The sequence below is a fragment of the Vidua chalybeata genome, chromosome 11, assembly GCF_026979565.1.
Source record: "Vidua chalybeata isolate OUT-0048 chromosome 11, bVidCha1 merged haplotype, whole genome shotgun sequence".
Taxonomy (NCBI): Eukaryota; Metazoa; Chordata; class Aves; order Passeriformes; family Viduidae; genus Vidua; species Vidua chalybeata.
Window position 1 is genome coordinate 1,510,894 of NC_071540.1, and position 20,077 is coordinate 1,530,970.

A 20,077-nucleotide genomic window follows, 5' to 3' on the forward strand; every position below is an offset into this window, starting at 1 on the left:
GGATTGCATTAATAAAGCCACAGATTAGGTAAGCATTTGCTGTGCCTGCACACCCCCAAGACAGCAGAGAGGTGACAAATACCACCTTAAAGGACCTTAAAGCTCATGAAAAGCTGGTGGTTAACGGGGCCAGTGCCCTGGTGGGAGGGGACAACCAGCACAGGGGCAGAACAACTCACAGGGGGAACATAAACTGCTGCCTCAGGGAGGAGTGGGAACCTCTCCCTCCTCTATCTGGACGCAGCAATGAAATACAGAGAGCTGGAACAATCCCAGAGCATGCCATGAGACCAAAGTGACAAAGAAACACTGGGAAGTGTTTGTCACAGCAGGTGACAAGGCCAATGAAAGAGCAGCACACGCTGCTCCTTTAGTGAAATCCCATGTAAAAGACACCTCATAACTGAAAGGTGAGGAGCTGCTGCCAAGGCACAGATCTTGGCTGATGCTGTGCTCCTGAATCCAGTGAGCAGCACAGACCGCAATCTCAGATCTCTGGAGCCAGTGCCTGTCCCAGAAGGCACAGGGAGATCACTCTCTGCCCCTCCCAGGCTCCTACCAGGAATCTCACAGCAGCACCAGCTTTCCACAGTCCCACGGGAAAGAACACCCAGCCAACCTCCTAAGCCATCAGGAAAGGCAAGAGCACCACAGCTGAAATCAAGGGATGATGGACACATTTTGATCCTCCTGGCACTGCACAGACCAACAAACAAGGCTTAGCAAGAATTAAATTTTAAAGCATTTGATCCATTAGGCACGAATATTCCAAATGAAAGGAAAAGGTGGAAAGGAAGAAGGAACTGGCTTTACTCAGACACATGAGTGAGTTCCTCTGTGGCTTTAGGAGCTCCTGCTGGGGCCGTTTGCACAGCTCAAGGACCTGGCACCAACCTCAGCTGAGGCTGACAAACTGAGCAGGAGAGGCAAACAGGCTCCTCCAGCACTGAGCAACAGCTCCCATGCTGCTGCTCCAGGCAGAGCTTACTGTGTAACACTGTGATGTTTGTGCATAGGCTGCAGGATTCAGTCATGTCTATGCCCAGAAATACACACAGACTTCAGGTCTAAGGGCTCTCTTTGACCAAAGGCGACTCCTCCAAAGTGTTACTGTTTCAAGCATCCTGTTCCTACCAAGTTCAACTGTTTGCTTTCATTTAGTTCTATTTACAGTGGGGTTTGAGTCCCTTTATGGAGCTAAACAGCACCCTTAAGGACTAAAAGAAATTATCCCTATGTGCTAGCAATTACAAGCAAGACTAACTGGCTGACAGAAGCAATTTAATGTCACTTTTCTAAGCAATTTTTTTAAAAAATTAAACTTTCTACCCTCTTTTCTTCCTTAAGAGTTTTTTTTTTTGCCTGACTGCAGTTTAGATAACAGTCTTAAAAAAATACCTCTCCAATACACTGTGTAAAATTAACTCAGGGAGAATGAGCCATGGATACATCAAATGATCTTAATATTTCAAATGTAGCTGTCTCTCACAGCTACTTTATTTCCCTTCTATATAATCCAAATAGTAAATAATGACTCTGCAGAGCAGTAAGTGCTTAAGATTTTTTAGAAACTATATACTATACAATACTAAAATCATCTTTGGTCCCAAAAATAAGGAAATTACACATTTACATTTGCTTTTGTTTCACAAAGTGAATCAGATAGTGTTTTTAAAATTAGTGTCTTCTTTTGGATTCCACCCTGAGAGCTCTGCTAGGCTCAGGGCACGACGTGAGTAATGAATAGCGGCATTCCCAGCTGCAGGAAGCTCACCCCTCCTGCAGCAGCCCCAGGGCCCCACTGGAGGTGTGACTGCCCCACTCTGCTCCTGTCACTGCAGCTCGAGGGGGCTGGGGCCTCACTCCGCAGAAAAACCCCAAGTTACCCTTTTTATAGGCCAGGAAAGTTACAAGGGTTTGAGAGGTAACAAATTCATAAACCTAGAGAGGCACAGGAGCTCCCAGAGCTCTGCCCTGACCACAGTGAGCTCAGGGAGCACAGGAGAGGATCTGGGAATGCTCCTTCAGCCCTGGCCAGTGACAGGACACACTCCTGACAAAATCCCCTTGTGACACCATCCTGTTCCCTGATTTCAGATGGCAGCTCCACTCTAAAAGCGTGGATCCTCTGGAGAACTGTATTTTGTACTGCAATAGGTGGGTTTGGCTTGATTTTGGTGTGGGATGTTTGGGGTTTTTTTTATTTTTTTGTTTTGTCTGGTTTGGGTTTGCTTGGGGTTTTTTACAATCTTTATCCAAACTGCTTTCATGGCAGTTTACAATTCCCGACTGGGTATGCTTGTGCTGCTTTTAAATTAAAAGTCTTTTAATAATTGACATTGCAAACTCTGCCAGTCCTGGGCAGTGCTGGCAAACAGCAGGGCTGTCACAGCAGTTCTTGCAACAACAAACTGTAATTTTTTACACACTGGCCACAGAACTGCCATGTACTGCTCAGGGAATGCACCCAGGTGAGACAACCCTCTGTGGAATGTCTGCTCTAACCCAGCACCAAGAGCTGGTTCAATCTTCTTTTAAACTGGTGTTCCCTTTGGCATAATATCCAATAAAGCACAATAAAATGTTACTGTAGGAACTGGTAAACCATCAATCACTAAGAAAATGTAAATTTTCCTTAACCTCATCAGTAACTCTGAATTTTAATCTCTATCTTAGCCACTGAGGTGAAATGCACTGTAGATGTCAATACATTGAAAATGAAAAGGCATGACCTTTGTCACCTTTTTTTCACTCATCAAAATAATTCTCTGCTGCTCAATTTGAATATTGCAGCATTAGGTTCACACTTTCACTATCCCAGCTCCCTCCAGTATTATAAAAGCCCAGGCACTTCTCCTGATGTCCTGTTTGCTGTAACTTGTTTTTCATGTTTAATACCTTCTCCACAATATATAGCCCATTGTTCTTAAGGCTCCAGTGCTGCACTCACCCTGGGCAGTGCAGCTCCAGCAGGACACACAAACTCAGGCATTCATGGCAAACAGTTCCACTAATTGCACACATTTTCATTTTCCTCACAACACTAAGGAGTTCAGTTCTAGAGATCTTCTCCCACAGTGCCTTCACACAGGCAGACAAATACCAAATAATGCACTACAGAGATAAAAACACCAAAGACACAGAAAAATATCAAGAGACATCTTCCTAATAATATTGTGACATTATCTAGCCAATTACTGCTGAATTTGAGTTCTGAGTAGAGAAAATGTAATTCATTCACTGGAAGTACAAGGAAAATAATAAAAAAAAAAAACTTCAGCTAAGTAAAACTATTTCTAAACAAATCAGTACAATCATATTATTTTCCAATTAGCTGAATTCATTTTCCAAAGAAACCTAAGGGGAATAAATCTGCAGAAACACCTAGTTAAAATAAAAATCAGGTTTACCTACCACCAATTAAGGTTTAATTTTAGAAAAACTGTCCTTCCAAAAAGAAATATTTACCTTACATGAATCAAAACATTGCAACCTTAGGAACACTTTAAAAGCACATAAATTTTTGCTAGTTCTTGCTTACCCTGGACTTAGAGGGAAAGCAAGTTCTAGGCAAAAACTTCTAGAAATGTTGAACCTTAAAAAAAAAAAAAAAAAAAAAAAAAAAAAAAAAAAAAAAAGAAAATAAAAAGAAAGCCATGGCTGGAATGTAAGTCTATAGGATGACAACCCCATCATTCTCTACTGTGCCCCTTAAGCCCCTTTTCTCCACCCCATCTCCTCAACATATTTCTTTTCCCACTTTGGAATGAAAACTGGAATGTGTCCCAACACGAGCAGACAACCACCTACTCCCACTCAGTGCATCCCCTGGCCAGCAGCGACCACCCCAGGCTCAGCCCAGTCCAGAGTGGCCAGGGGTCCTTTCCCAGCACCCATGAGAACACGTGGCACGGGTCTCCAGCAGGCAGGCAGGTGTGCAGAGGCTCAGGGAGGACAGACAGACACAGTTTGGGATGGACAGGCCCCGCTGCCTGAGTTATTGCTGAGTGCCTCTGGCTCCTTGGCACGTCTGGGTGCTCCATCTGCTCCTGTGGGTGCCCCTCCTCCCTCACCCAGCCAGGCAGGGCTGCTCTGTCTCTGGGGCAGCTGAAGGAACAGTGGATCCTCAGAGATAGAAGGAAACTGCTGTGCAGTTAATCCAAAGCAAAGACATACTTCAGAACAGACATATATTATATATTTTGTGAGCTATATAATATATGCACATGTCTATGTGGAGGCCTTGAGAGGATCTTCCTTTTGAACCATCACCATTTCTGCCTCCATGACAGCAGCTTCTGGCTCCACGCATCTCTGCACACGTGCAGGGCTGGGCATCCTCGCCACCCTCGGATCCACCTTTTCCTCCTTAAATAAAGCAAAACCCTTATTCCATGAGGGACCTGAGTGCTGTTTTCCCTTTCAGTGCCACTGAGGGCGGCCCTCACGCGTCCAGGCGCTGGATCTCGGGGCGGTGCACCACCTCCCTGGACTCTGTCCGAGCGCGGATGTAGTCGCTGCTCTGCCGGCTGCTCTGCTGCCTGCTGCTCAGCTGCCACTTTTGAACTGCCAAAAACGTGTTCACAGCATACACTGCCATCGCCAGGAAACCAAACACCTAGAGGAGCACAAAGAGATGTCACAGACGAGTTGTGAAAACAAGAAGAAAAGTAGTTTCACAGCAAAGTCCCCAGAAGTTCCGTTTCCTACGTTATTTGCACTGACAAATCATCATGGTCTGGGAAATTATGTTTTTTTTTTTTCTCAGTGAACTAGAGAATCTGCAAAAGTGGCTAAGATCAATGAACCCAGGAAACAGAGTTCTCTGACTACCAACATGACAATTAAATCCTGCAGTGCAGCCCAGTGTAAAGAACTCCCTTGTACAGAAACCAGCTCTTCATCCAAAAGCTCATTCATTCCTTGGGGTGCACACAAAAAGTGACAAGTCCAGAGCATCAGCCTCTATGCTTCTGCAGAACTCATGTGATTTTAAAAACCAGGTTAAAAAGAAATTAAACAAGAAAATAATAAGAGGTCACCAACTCACACACAAAAGTAATTTGTTTGAACTGAATGTTGCAGATTTAAAACCCTGAAGTGCTACTACACTCACTCCAAAGAACAAAAGATCATCTGTACTGAGCAAGAACTAAACAAATTATGTGTAAGCAGCTTCAATTTCTTACTTTTTGGCTCTATCATTTCCATAGGCTTGCAACATAGAGCACCAAAGAGAAAGGCAAGTTCAACTGTAAAGTGCTCTCTGCAAGTCATTTTTCTGCTGTTCTTGCCACGCCTTCAGACAAAGCTCCAAGGACGTTAGCATTCTTAAAATAAGAACTATCTCACAGCAAACTGTGAAAGTAGAAGTAAATTGTGATGGCAAAGGCAACAGGTGTATTCAATCAATGAGTAAAAGTTAATTTTAATACAAAGTAAGAGTCAGATAGAAACAAGTTTAAATTCTTACCACAGCAGCAATTTCTGCTCCAGTTTTATGGTTTAAAGCAGCCAGTACTACAGAGGCAATGAAAAAGAAGAAAGTGCTGAGTCCAGTGTTGACCAGATCCTAAAAAAAATAAATTCAGCAGCATTACTAAATGGTGATTGTTTGCTTTATCAGAAGTGATGACACAGAAGGTTGGAACAAGAAGTGCAGCAACCCTTTGCCAGTTCCTCTGCAGTTGCCCAAGTGTCCCACGAAGGCAGAGGCTGTCCCACAGGAGCACCAGGAGTGTGAGCTGCAGTCCCAGGGCACCCAGAGCACCCAGCAGCCCTGGAACATCACCTCAGCTCAGGCAGAGCTGTCAGCACAGGGCTCACACCCTGCTCCACCTTGTTCAGTGGGTGCTGACCCAGCCTGGCCAGCTGAACTGCAGAACCCCTGCTCCTCACATCCCAACAGAGCTCCTGCCCTGTCCACACACCAGACAGGAGCTTTCCCACCCATTCCTTGAGGCCTGCATTGAACAAAACTGCATGTCCTGTGCCACTTCTGGGAGTAACAGCTGCCAGCAGGGTAAGAACAGAGCTTTTTGCCTATTTATTGCATAAAACTGATATTTCAAGCAGACATTTTAGAACATACATGCTCAGGGAAAACTGCTTTGCCCCAAGCAAAGGAAAACGACTTGCTACACACAGTTCCTGTCACTGGTGTTCAGATGGTGATGTTGCCATGCCTCACCTCAAACAGGGTCATTAACATGTCACTGGAACCAAAGGAAGAATTCTGAATGGCAGGTATCTGCACAAAAATGATTACATCAATACAAGGCTAACTGATCAGACTCAAGGGAAAAATATTCAAGGGTAAGTAACAGAAGAAACAAAGTCTAGATTCGTCCAGGACAAGGTATTCAGTGTGTTATCATGACACCTTTCACATCTGATCTGTATGGACTCTGCACTGTCTGCATGCTCCCACTAAACTGGGGAACACCATTCCCAAACTACAAAAATACCATGAATGAACAGGTGAGGTCAGGGTGGAGAGATCAAGAAAGGACAATTCAGCACAAACATCAAATCAGTGAGAAGTGAATACTACCACAGACAAAAGGGATTGAAAGAAAACCTTCAATTCAAGATTGCTGTGTTACTTACAGGCTTGAGGTAAAAAAAAAAAAAAAAAACAAAAACACCACGCAAAACCCAAAAAACCCACACAAAACCACAGTGAACATGATAACTCCCACCATATAAAAGCAATCACAATAATTAGAATTCAAGGACGATTTATTCTACTTGACTCTCTTCTGCCACATGTAAGGCAGGCTCACTTCCTGTTACAGCTCCTTCACTTTTTCCATTTTTTTTAATAATTATTTTACTTTTTCCCCAAAGTGCAATGAGAAGTCAGGCTTAGAAGACTTAAGACATAACTCTGAACTTACTCCACTGGGTATGAATGCCACAGCTGTGCTCCAGTTACACAAGGGCTTTGGAGGGAACAGTGCTGTCCAGCCAGCCCCAAAACATCTCTTTTCCCAGCCACGATTACAGAATGCTGCAGAAAGTAGCTGCAGAAAATAACTGCAGAAATGGAAGGTTCTGGCACTGTGTTACTCACATAAAACAATCTATTTTGAGGGTACTGACTCAGCAACAGCTGGTTATCAAAACTGAGTGTCCAGACTGCACAAGGCATCTCTGTGGCTGAGCCTCATTTCAAACAGGGACTTTCCCAAGGAACTGGAGAGGTTCCCACGGCTCATGGCCACTTCCACACTCATATCCAGATGTCACGAGCCCAGTAAGACCCAAACTCTAATCAAATAGTAAAGAAGCAAAAGCAAACTGTGGGTCTCACAAATTCCTAGCAATTTTTCACCTGCCTGTGTACAGAGATATTTTTTTTTCCCTGCTCAAGCTCCCTGAGATAGATGCTACCCGAGACGTAGGACATCAAACAAATCCAAATTCTATTAACTAGCTATTGCAGTTTTAATTATGTAACCTTTGCTTTGAAGAGATAAAATTGAAACTTTATATAAACAGCAGCATTAGAAAGTAAATGGCACTACACAGTTTCCCCAGGTGTGCCCCTCTGCAGCTCTGAGTTCACAGCTCTAACTGTGCTCCTGCAGCTGCCAACACGAGCTGTGGTTCTCACCTGCACAAACCTTTTTCCCACTAGAGGGGAAGTCTCACTATACCTGCAACAGACCCAGATTCAACACTTTCATCAAGTGTCCAAAAATTGGACAGGGTACAGAGAAGAGCCACAGAAGTTATTGAAAGGAGAAGAAAATTTCTCACAGTATGAATCAAAAGAACCTAAACTGCTTTAAATATTAAAAAGATTGAGCTGTGTACGCAAAGACTCCAATGTTCAAATAGTTAAAAACACTGGTTGTTTTAAAAGCTTAACATCAGAAAGCCAACAAAACTGACAGCAAAACAAAATCAACAGCTGCCAAGTCAAGGCAGAAGTCATATTCAAAATGAAGCGAATTTTAATTGTAGGAGACCTAACCATCAGAATAAACAGCCAAAGATGCATTTAATATTTCACCCTTTCACATTCACCTGGATTATTCCAGGTTATGCTTTTTCAGACACAGACATTTTGTACTTCCTTAGTACCACACTTTAAGACTGCATGGATGGCACATGATGCTCTATGGTTTATGGGGTCAGATATGCTCATTAATTAATCCTGCTGACCTCTGAGGTTTAGAATCTGTCACCCTGGGGACCTTTCCAAAGGAGCACAGGTGTAAGCAAGAGGGCCAGGCCTGCCTACAACATGACACATTTATCACCCAGCTCCATGCTACAAATGGACCTGAAGGCTTCTTCCAAGCTGCAAAATACAAAATCCTGCTGAAATTAAACTACTGATGCCTTTTCTAATGGGCTTTGATATAAGTACATCAGCAACTTATCATCATCACTGGCATTTTATTCTAGTTTACTTTTACAAATAATATCAAATTCCACACAGATAATTCAACAATTTAAATCTAAAGAAGTGATTCTATCTTGAGGCTCCAATTTATTCATCTCTGCAACTCCATTTTCCCCATTTAGGTCAAACCTTTCTAATGCAATTAAAAACTGATTCACATTCATATAGTAAGACTGTTTTTGAAAAAGCTAAAATGAAAATGATTTTATACCCCCAGAGCAGACTTTGGAGCTTAAGGAGCAATAACAGCAGTAACTGTCATATACACAGGTAATGGTAACATCACAGATGCAAATAGCAGTGGAGGTCCTTAATCCAAAATGTGGGAGCTACTACTTAGAGCAGAAAGAAAAGCAAAAAATACACAATAGTTTTGGGCAAAGTAAAAGGAAAAAATAAAAGAAAACAAACTACAGCAAGAAGCAGAGGACACTCCCTAAAATACTGCAAGTTTTTTCCACGTAAGAGAAAATGAATAATCGTGACAATAAGAAGAATAAACTAACTGAAAAAATATGAGCTGCTTCAAATCTCTCCATGATGGAGCTGAAGTTCTCGCTATTATATTTATAGATAAAGTAAAACCACATCACAGAGGTAGAAGAATTTCTTCTGAAATTACAGCAACCTCATGAGACAAAGTATGCTGTGTCATAAAACACTGTACAGAGATACCATCCATAAGAGAATCAAATCTTTGAGCTGAATCAAACCCACTCCAGGCTGCTGCTGCTCCCTTTCTCCTTTCCAAAATGATTTCAAATGAACAAATGACTTCTGGTCACTTGCAAGTTTATTTGCAAGTGATTCTGTTCAGTCCCCAGTGGTCCTGTCAGTCCAACAGAGAGCATCCAAGGCCATGGATTTACTCTCTGTCCCACTCAGGGGGAGGACAAGGCAGAGGAGATGTTGTAACTCATGGATGAACATGGGCTTATGCCAAGATAAATATTTTATGCTAGAAGAGAGCAATGCTTCTGTTCTGGGGATTCTGCCGTGAAGGTGGGAAGCCCCATTCCATGATTCTGTAACCATCCCACACTTGTTTTTAAGGGTCCAGGCAGGTGTAGCTCCTGGATTAATGAGGATGGAAAAGCTGAACCGGTACTACAAAGGAGAGCTCTGTTAACAGACCTGGTAACTTGCACCAACTTCCACGCTGCTGCTCAGCCTTTCAGGCTGGGACACCACCAGGAGCTGCCTCTGATGCTCAGAGGCTCCAGCAGCATCTACATGTCTTTATCCACAGCTCGCCACAACTTCACACAAGCTTTCAGGAATCATTCAATCAAAATTCCTGCCCTGCCTCTTTATCCTGTACGTCATTCTGCACAAGTGACCAGGTACTCTTTAAAAGGCAGGCAGTGCCATATTGCAGTTGAAACTCATGTAAACAGAGATATGACATTTAAACTGGTGCCTGCTCTTGTAATTTGCTTTCTGAAATCCAAAAGTTTACATCTTGATGGAGATTAAAGTGGCTAAACTAATGTATTCTGGAAGCAAAGCCTGCACATTTCAACAGCCTGACTTTGCCACAAAAGGTGAGAAAAGTCAGTGGCCTGCTGGTGTCTGATTTATTTTCCACAGAAGACAGAGCTCAAAGTAACATTTCCTTTTAGTTTTGTTTTGGTGTGCTGGTTTGTTTGTCAGGGGAAGAAAGGGGGAGTGTGGTTACTAATATTTTTTCATTATTATTTTAAATTTTTTTGTACAATGACCTTATTTTTTCCTCCAACCAGTACTTTATTTGCAAGGTTTGGGAACATCTTCCCTTGCTTGTACATGAAGCTATCAAGTTGCAGGTTATAAACATACCAGTCAGTCCTCTAAACCAAACACCTCTGGTCAATCTCCCAGAATTTTGTTCTGTTATTAAACAGAACAAAATTATTGTTCTGTTATTAAAATACTATGTTTGAGTATTTTGCACTACAATTAAAAATGGAAACATCAAGCAAAAATAAGTGCTAGGTAGAAAGAACCAAATTAACCCTATGAGCATTAATTGCCATCTCTTTTTTTCCCCTAATATACTTAAGAGTTACCTAGGTAAACACAAGATACACTTAAGCACTGCTTACCCAACAGAAGAGCCCATGAACATAAATTTCAGAAAGTTACTGTCACAAAGCAATAGACCACACCTGCAATAACTACCAAAATACAAGATGTTTTTTGTATTTAAAACTTGAGACTGCATTTATTATAGAGTAACATTCACACCATGCACCAAATGAGAACAGTCCACGAAGAGCCCAGAGGAAGTTAATTCTTACAGTTGTTTTTAAACTTATTAAATGTTCATTTTTATCCTTAATAGGTACTGCTATTTTGAGAGCAGTAAGTATAAGGGTGAAGGATGACTGACTTAATTTTTCATTCAACAGCTAAAGAAAGCAAGATGTCTTTTCAAAACAGAAGGGGAAAAAATAAATTAGAAATAAAGAGCAAGATTGCCCTGTGAAGGCCTTTGAGCTACAGCTTTGTAATTATACTGTGCAGAGTCAAGGCTGGTACAGGACAGCTTTGTCATTCAGGCACTACATGAAATATTCTGCCAACTCCTTCAAGTGTCAGTTGCTTTGCCACACAAGGTTTCACTGCTGAAAAAAAAAAAACCAACACCAAAAAAACAAAACAAAACAAAAACAAACAAACAAAAAAACAGCCCTGCAGAGATGACTAAATCAATGTTCAGGCAGCACAGAACTCCCCAGCTGGTCTGTGTGTCCTAACACACACACCTGGGTCCCTGTTTGCTCCCTGGTGCTTCTCTGGGACTGAGTCCAGCCCAGTGGAACTCTGATTTTGTGCTGTGCTCAGTTCTGTGCCTTACTTCTAAGCTGCTCTAAGCTGAAAAACTGCAGTCAGAACTGGACTCCCAAAAATACACTACCATAACTCCAGTGAGTGCTTCAAGAAAATAATTTAAAACAAAAAATCATTGATCAAAATGTCTTGGAAGATTTTTTTTCCCTACACACAGCCAAAGAACTCATTCTACTGGCTGATCACTTAATGATTTACATTGGTACTCAGATAATCAGGTTTGCCTTGTCACACAAACTTCCATCCAAGGGATGCTGCCAAATGTCAGTGTTCCCAGCTCCTGGGCTCCACTGAGGTGTCTCCCTGAGCAGGAGAAAGGATGCCATTCACAGCACAGCAGATCCCAGTGCAGGATCCCAGTCACAGCACAGCAGATCCCAGTGCAGGATCCCAGTCACAGCACAGCACATCCCAGTGCAGGATCCCAGTTACATCCCTGGGACTCCAACACCTTTCCTGCTCCTGCAGGGCCAGCTCATGCTCACCCCTTGGATACCAGACCTTCAGATCTCCCTGTACATCACATGAGATGCAAATAATTAATTTTAGAAAAAAGAAAAAAGGATCATTTAGGCAAAGACTAAACTGTAGCAGAATTCATTAGCTCTCTCTGAAAGCAAACGTGCCCAAGCTGCTGGTGGAGCAGGAGCTGCTGTGCTCCCCACTCCCCTGGGCCACTCCTGTCTCCCTGCAGAATGGGCTCCCTTTGAGCTATGAGGCATAAAGGAAATGGAAATTTCCACTGACAGGTTCCCCAGCTTTTGCATTTTTGCATAATATTGATAGTGCTGCACAACACAGACAAGGGACTGTTCTTTCATCTTGCTGGAACAAATCAGCCTCTCTCCAACACACCCAGACAGGGCTCTTTTCTGCCCTCACCAGCTCCATGTCTCTTGCAGGTTTACCTCAGGAAAATATGAAGATGATTGGCAAGTCTCTAATTAGGATCAAAACAAATGGCTTTTCCCCAGATAGCTAAAAAGATAAATTTTTTTAAATTTTAGCAACTTTGCATATCTGTTAGATCCTAGTCTATACTCACCCACATTTTCATTCCAGCCAGGGACAGGGGACATCTGCCAATATCCAGAACACACCGGAAAGAATTCTAATTTTAATAAACTTTTAAAGGAAACAATCCTGTGTTGGACAATAGCAGTTGGCCAGGTACTTTCTAATACATAGGATCATTTGAAAGCAAATGTTCTCAATGGTTCCTAGGAAGAAGTGCTATTTTTAAAGAAAGATTTCTTTCTAAATTTAAGTTGATTAAATTCCTTCAAGCACTGCAACAGCCTCTTCTTCTCACACAGCTTCTAAAAACAATGCTTGAGACTTTCCATAAGGGAAATATGCATTATAAAGTCATATATATTTTTGAAAGCATGTATCTTGATGAATTTATACATAAGCAGGAGTGACTTCCTCCTAAAGCACTGAGGGATGTGAAGGATTGTTGTTCAGAAAGCCACTCCTGTAGTAACTGTGTCACATACTGCAAAGTATAAAAATAACCATCAAAACACAGGGAAGTAATAAATTTTGAAAGAGGCAAATAATGTATGAACATGCATTTAAATTGTAAAAAATAAAATGCCAAAAAAAGCAAAAGGAAAAAAAAGTCAGCCAGAACCCTACATTCTAAAAATTCCTACTAACTTGGCCAAAGTAATGTCCCACAGGTGTTTTATCAGCAAGCTTTGATCTCACACTTTGTACTTGCAGGAGCAGAAACAGCTGTAGAATCACAGAATGGTTTCAAACACTCTGAATACTGAAGGTAATCTCTCACTCCTGTCAGAAGAACAGTCCCAACTGTTTGTTAAAATCAAATAATCATAAATAAGAATCAAATATAATCAGATTGCTGAAATCTGTAAGAAACACCAGAAAGAAGGATGGTCTCATCAGTTCAGAAAGACATAAGCTGCCAGTTCCCTTCTCACTTCTGGAGAACTCTGGCATAAGGATGGCAGAAGCATTTCATCTTCAGTACACAGCTAACAGATTGAGCCTTGGGAGGTCATGGCAGATTCCTTCTGCCTCTGGATCTGGCAATCTGAACTGCAGCAAAGCGCTGCAGTGTATTCCAGGTGCCCTTTGCTTGACCTCCAACCTGCTCACATTGCTCCAATGATGTTTAGGTAGGGGGTGCAGAGCATGACCACTGCTCAAAAACTGAAATACCTTCATAAAACAAAACAAAGCCCAAAGCACAACTGATTGGATTTTTAACCCCGCCCCCTTCCCCAAAATACCTCCTAACAGGTGCTATGCAGGCACAATTGATGCCACCACAAAGGGATAATTTCTGGACAGTTCAGCCAGAGAACACCCTATCTATCTACCAAGCACTCCTAGAAAGAGTTCATCAATTAACTATGCAGCCCCAGGGTAGAGAAGATCATCTAATTCCACATTCCAGTCTCAACTGAACCAAGTCATTTAGGCTGAGAAACTAAGCAAACTGTTACATTAATAAATTACATTTTAATTTTTTTTTTTAATCACACAGAAGCCTAAAAACCTCTGGGACTCTGACAGTACTTGCAAAATTACTGTTATAACACTGAACACTGGCACAATTGTATCTGTACTGTCCAAAGAAGTTGGTATAAATATTGCCCTTGAAGTTGACAGATCTTTTGCTAGAGTGACTTAACATGTTGATTTTGTGACCTGTGTTTATGCAACCCAGTCTGAAAGTTTAACTCAGAATAGAGCATGAAAATAGAGACGTGTACAAAAGGAATGTGCATCGCCAGCAGTTCTCTTCCTAAAACTCCTCATATCTGAGAACACATTAAGCAGTGCCGGTCAATGTTTAATAATTAGGTGCACAGGCAATACAAAACACCTGATTTTCACAGAAAGCACTTAATTTTCTACACTACTGCCCAATGATTGTATTAGTCTATGTAAGAAAATATATGTACAAATTTGTCCTAACATAAAAAACCTCCAGGTTAAGAGAGAACAACATGCTGCTGTAAAAACAGCATCTGTCAAAGTTAAGTAACTACAGGCTGCATTTTTATCCCCTTCACCCACAATTCCTGCTGGCATTAGCAGGAAGTTTGTCCTCCCAAAGACAATCTACCAGAACATGATTTTAGTTCTATTTAGTGTAGTTTAATCTTGCTGCATTTCACAGCTCATTCTGCTGTTAGCATTCAAAATAAATGTAAGTAAAATGTATACTTTACCCAGCATAAAGAACACTCATACACAATATTAAACAACAGGAGAAAGCAAAGCAAACATTTTTAACACAGTGAGGATTCAAATGAACTTACAGTAAGATTCCAGTTGATCTGGGGTATTCTTGTGTGAAGGTTGAGACTGAACAAAAGCAGGAGAGCTCCGGTGACCACCAGTGCACTGCAGCTCACGAACTCAAAGAAATAAAGGCCCTCGCAAGGGGAGCATTCCATGATGGTCTCTATGCAGATGAACGCGGTCAGCGCCAAAAGCTGGGAAGAAAAACAAGTGGGGAAAAAAATAAATAGATTTCCACATTTTGAAAGTAGCCACAAATATTCCTAAAATTTCCATTGGGAACATGATCAGTTTACACTCAGGAATGTGTGATTTTAGTTTACAACAGGGCACTCTGTAGGGAGCAAAAACAAAAGCAAAGCAGTGTAAGATTTTCTGGATTTGTCCCATTCAACAAAGAGCACTGGAGCAAAATTATAAGGACCCGAACATCAAAATGACCAAGACACCCCAAAAGGCATGAAACCCCTGGCTGGCAGGCCACTGGCTTAACATGCAAACAGCACCTCAAACATTTTACTTCATTTTTTACTCATGATACACTATTCCAAAACTAGAAGATGGAATGCATTTGTCAACCCTAAGCACAATTACAGAGTATTAATGTTGTGTGATTGTGAAAGACATGTCAATAAAGATTATTACTTAAAATTCACTACCAATTGAGATCTAAATCAATTCAAAATAGAACAGATTCAGGATTTCCACCAGTCTCCAAATATGCCTGTCTTTTTCACATTTATCATCATCAGTACACTATATTTCATATAAAAGCATATTTTATCATTCCCTTATAGCACAATAAAACAAGCAGCTAAGAGATGAAGGAAAATCCCCTGGTGCTGCAATCACAAACATGGAACTGGGATAATGATAGGTCACACTAAATTCAGAGGATGTATTGAAAGAGTTGACACGTGTGCACTCTGAATTCAACAAGAGTTGAATTCACCATTTAGGATAAAACGCTGACACTCGCTGTACTTGAAAATAAAGTCTGTCCAGGGGACAAAACTAAAATATATCCCCCTCAGAGCCCAGTATCAGCCAGCAGGGACAGCTGCCATTGCTGTGAGGCACCACTGGCACACCACGGGCACACAGCTCCCACACCACGCCTGGAACAGTTGCATGGATGGTTTGGGGTTTTTTGTTGTTTTGTTGGGGTTTCTGCATTTTCCCGGACAAGCAAGGAAGGCCTTAAGAATGTTTTGCTTTGGTTTTCAGGATAACCACCCCCATCCACCCACTGACATTTTTTAGAAAGAATTCTCTTCTTGCTGTGCCACAAAATTCTATCGAGGCTGCAATAAGCACTTCAATCTGAGGATGAGGAACTAAGGGAGATTCTTTCCTCAGAGCCAAATATTCAACAATCTGAATGTTTTGCACAAACTTAAGTTTAGAAGATCGACAGAAGCCAGGATAAAAACCAATTTCTGCTAAATCCTTCTTTGCCAATTTCAATGTTTTGCAGATACACTTCCTTCAGGCACTTTTTATGCTTCATCCATTGGTTTGTCTTTGCCTCCCACAACAAAACTTGCAAAATGAAGAAAAAGGATTTTGAAAGAAGCAACCAAGAAAGCATTTTTGCCACTTACATGAGCAGTAATTCTAAGAAAAGGACAATACCCCTCATGCTCATTTGTCACGTACTTCAGAATACAGCAGAAAATGTAAATTTAAAACCAGATTAAAACTCAGCAAAACTACTTTAATAAAAAAACCTCACACTTGCTTGGAAAGCCTCTCACAGTTCTCTTAGCACATGTTCATTAAGGACAGCAGATGCCACACTAATTTTTGTCAGCTAACAGAGCAGGCCAATTCACATCAAACAAATTCTCAATGGATACCCAGTGATTAAAACTTCAGATTTTATCTTTGACATTGAATAGCTTCAGAAAGAAAGACCATGAGTGAAATAGAGTATTTAGAATCAAAGCAGAATCCAAGTCAATCTATGATTTCAGCAATGGCACACATACAAAAAAAATTACTGTCCAGACACAGCCTCATTTTTGAAGTATTAAACTTTATGTAATGAAGTTCATCTTCTCTGTAAACACAAGCCTCAAAACTGAAGATGACACTGAATGCAATTTAAAAAAACAAAAGACGCTTTAAAAACCAATCTTTGTTCTTTCAAGAAGGATCAACATCACATATTAATGCTAAATGTTAGCCAGCAAAATTTCTACTTCTGGATTCTCCAATATAATAAAGTTTCTATTTTTCTTGACACTATTTTTAATATATTATGACACTTGTATTTTTTTCCTTCCAAAAGATATAGTTCTGCAATATTCTCTAGAAATACTGTAGTACAAGCCCCAAATATTAGGTTCATTTTCTCAAAACACTAACAACTCTGAATTGTGCCACCAACATGAGGCTGAAGGAGCCAAAATCTCTGGCACATCAGTTGCTGCAGAGGGCAACAACTCTGGTGTTTTGCTGATAAACTTCAGCACTGACTCTTCTCCACATCAGGCAACACTGCTTCTTCAAGGCCAACACACCCATCTTGGCTGGCAAAGCTCAAAAGAGACACACAAGTTTCCTGCAAACAGCACTGGAAATTAATTATGTACTGGAGAGGCACTTGGAGCAATGAACTCAAATAATCCTGTGCTATTTACATATTCCCAATCCCAGAATTAATAAACTCCAGAGCAACTCTACATTTAGATTTCATTTTATCCCTTAAGAAACTATAAAATACATTTACCTGTGACAGACTCTTATAAGAAAAAAGCCTTAGCTGTGTACACTTAGGCCTGACTTTACCCAAAGCATTTCAAATGCAAGTAAAGATGTGCCATCAGTTTAGGACGTGCAGCAGCAGCAGGGTTCAGTGGCCTGGGGTGTGGCAGCCCAAGTCCACTGATAAATTGATCAGAGAGGCTGGGAGAAAACCTCAGCTGCTTCCCTGTCTGATGGAGGGAGAGAGGAAAAGGACAATACTCCCATACACACAATTTATTTCTAACTCTTTGGCACTTCAAGTAAGATTACAACTTAATCTGTTAGCATTTTTTCTTGTAATAAAAATATATGTTCCCCTTCTCAAAAATTGCCCATGATGCCAGAGCTACAGATAATACCCTCCTGCCACCTGCCACTCCTGTCTCACAGCAAAGCCATGGCAAAACATGAAATCCACACTAATCAGAAAAAAAGTCTGTCTTTCTGTCTTCCTACAGACACTCCTTTTTTCCTAATCACAATAGAAATCTCAATTCTTAATACAAAATATATTCTCTTTAAAACATCAGGATAATCTTGTCCTTCTACACATTTATAAACTTGCCAGAAGCATCCTTACAACTTGTAGTTACAAGTTATATGAAACTTCTATAAAACATACCTACTATCGCTTTCACTGGCCATTCACTCCGAGAGGAATCTAACTTTGTTTTCAATAAAAAAGTAAACTACTCAGAATACATGAGATGAAAGTGAAATACGCAAGGTTGGTTGCACAGCCCCATGACTTAGGGAGTTTAAGTGTTGTGCAAATGCTGCCACATGAACCAAAGCTGCTTCTCAAAGGCCATGGCTCATCCAGTGATAGGGTTCATTAAAAAACCCCAACCATGTGTTAACATTCATTATCATTGTGGGTTTTAATTGATGAAATAAATAACTTATGAGGCAGTGTACAATGTAAATGAGGAGTTGAATTAACATGAAACACCCCCTGGCTGGCACGGCTGTGAGGCAGAGTGAGCTCCCTCCCTGCAGGGAAGTCCCTTCTCCAGAGCTTCCTTGGCTCTGCCTGCTGCCACAGCTCACATCCCAGATAAAACTGCTGCCTTGCCTTTCCATGCTGACTGCACACTCTCTCCTGGGAAGAGGAAGCAAGGATCAAGAGCTTCCAGCCCTCCTGGGAAGCCTCCATGCTCCATCCAAGTTTGCACTGCTCCAGGCGACTGAGACATAAAGCTGCGGAGAAAAACCCCAACAGCTACAGCTCAGTCCTTGCTTCTTAACACTCATAAATCAGGATCCTGCTTCTGCCTCCCACAACTGCAGTTCCAAGACTAGCTTAAAAAACCCAGAAAGCCAGGGGAATGGCATCATATCAGAGCACAGGTCTTGGCCAACAAAATACACCATGACATTTGTCCAACACAAGAGGCAACCCCCACTTTCAAATCACACATCTTTTCATAGTTTAGGGTGATGAGATTTGACAAGTTTTTCCACAAGCAGAAGTTTCAAGGCTGGTTTACCAAGGAAAAATGAGAAGCTGAATGTGGTGGAAATCTCCTCTTACATGAATTATTGCTCTCTCCCACAAATAACAGAGCTACAGCTTTCTTGGGCTGAGGCAAGAGAGAAAGTTTTCTCTGATGGACAAAACAAACCTTTTCATCTGTTTTTCTCTGCACCAAGTACTTTGGAGAGTTTTCTATTGCACTCTAATTCCTCCAACACCCTAGAATTTGTATAGCCCTCTTTTCCTACTAATCTTTGTCTTTTTTTAGCAGTTGCTTTTGGTTTCTCTTCTACTTCCACTCTTCTTAGAGTAAGTACAGTGAATGTTGCATTAAAGTGCAATTTTGCCATGACGGAAACATCTGCTAATTCTGGATGCTCAGGTCCATGCAGAGGTATCCCAGGCCAGCTGCAGTAACACCTTTCTCTTGCAAGGATCTGGTCTACAAAGCAGGCTCAGAAGGAATGAGCTATGCTCAGGTAAAGGAGGAAAGGTCTGGCTCTGCCAGCGTGCGCAGTGCAGCTGCAGTGCTGTGACAGAGAGCATCTCTGCCCTTCGTCCCCCAGCTGCCACCACCACATCTCACAGGCAGGAGGAAAAAGCCCCAAGCAGAGGGTTAAATAGGAGACGTGCTTCCCAATTATGCCATTTTGTGCTTTGAGCCCTGAATAAACTGGCAAGTGTTACTGCCCAGGGTGTGCAGCACTGCCGAGGCAATTCCTGCACTGCACCCAGAGCAGCTCCATGGAGCCACCACAATTTAGGGCCACGGAATTCCTGAGAGAGAGCCTCTGCTCCCGGATCCAATGTCCTTGGAGTCAGCCACATCAGCCTCCCACCATTACTGCAATTCATCTCAACTTTCCTGCAAACTCCCCTGGAGAAGGGCCCTTAATGAAGAAATCATCTGCCTCGGGGCTATGTAAATGGCTCATATTTACAGCACTTTCTTGGCAACAAAGGCACATCAGACATAAAACACTCTATTTCTCCAAAATGGGGAAAACCTGCTGTGACAGGTACCAACGCTGAAAAAGAACTTTTAGGAGGTTGCTAATGATATTTTTCCTGTCAGAATATGTTGTGTTATATTTTTGAGGAAAATAATCAAAGAACTTTGCACTAAAAATAAAAAAAAAGACAGTTCTGCAACGAAAACAAAGTAAAAAATGAGTTTTCCTGTTTATCTAAAACATTACCACAGAAAGCCTTATTGTGTGGTTAAATGACATAATTACGCATGATTTCCAAAAAAAACCACAAAATGGTCAGCATTTTTTCTGCCTGAAAAATACCCACAGAATTTTAGTAAGAATGTC

The 20,077-nt window shown here is 41.5% G+C and overlaps 1 protein-coding gene across 2 annotated transcripts in view; it reads right to left on the minus strand.

Annotated features, from left to right (window-relative positions):
- Positions 1 to 4,176: 4,176 nt before the first annotated feature.
- Positions 4,177 to 20,077, minus strand: part of CMTM4 (CKLF like MARVEL transmembrane domain containing 4) — a 28,639-nt gene continuing 12,738 nt past the window's right edge. Inside the window, exons 2-5 of one of the 2 annotated variants that reach the window (XM_053952935.1) lie at positions 14,548 to 14,724; positions 5,474 to 5,572; positions 4,449 to 4,618; positions 4,177 to 4,368 (exon numbers count right to left, since the gene is read on the minus strand). In XM_053952935.1, coding sequence (XP_053808910.1) covers positions 4,269 to 4,368; positions 4,449 to 4,618; positions 5,474 to 5,572; positions 14,548 to 14,724 — 546 coding nt within the window. In that variant the 3' untranslated portion in view covers positions 4,177 to 4,268. Of the gene's footprint in view, positions 4,619 to 5,473; positions 5,573 to 14,547; positions 14,725 to 20,077 lie in introns of both variants that reach the window. The other variant, XM_053952934.1, reaches the window with a different exon arrangement.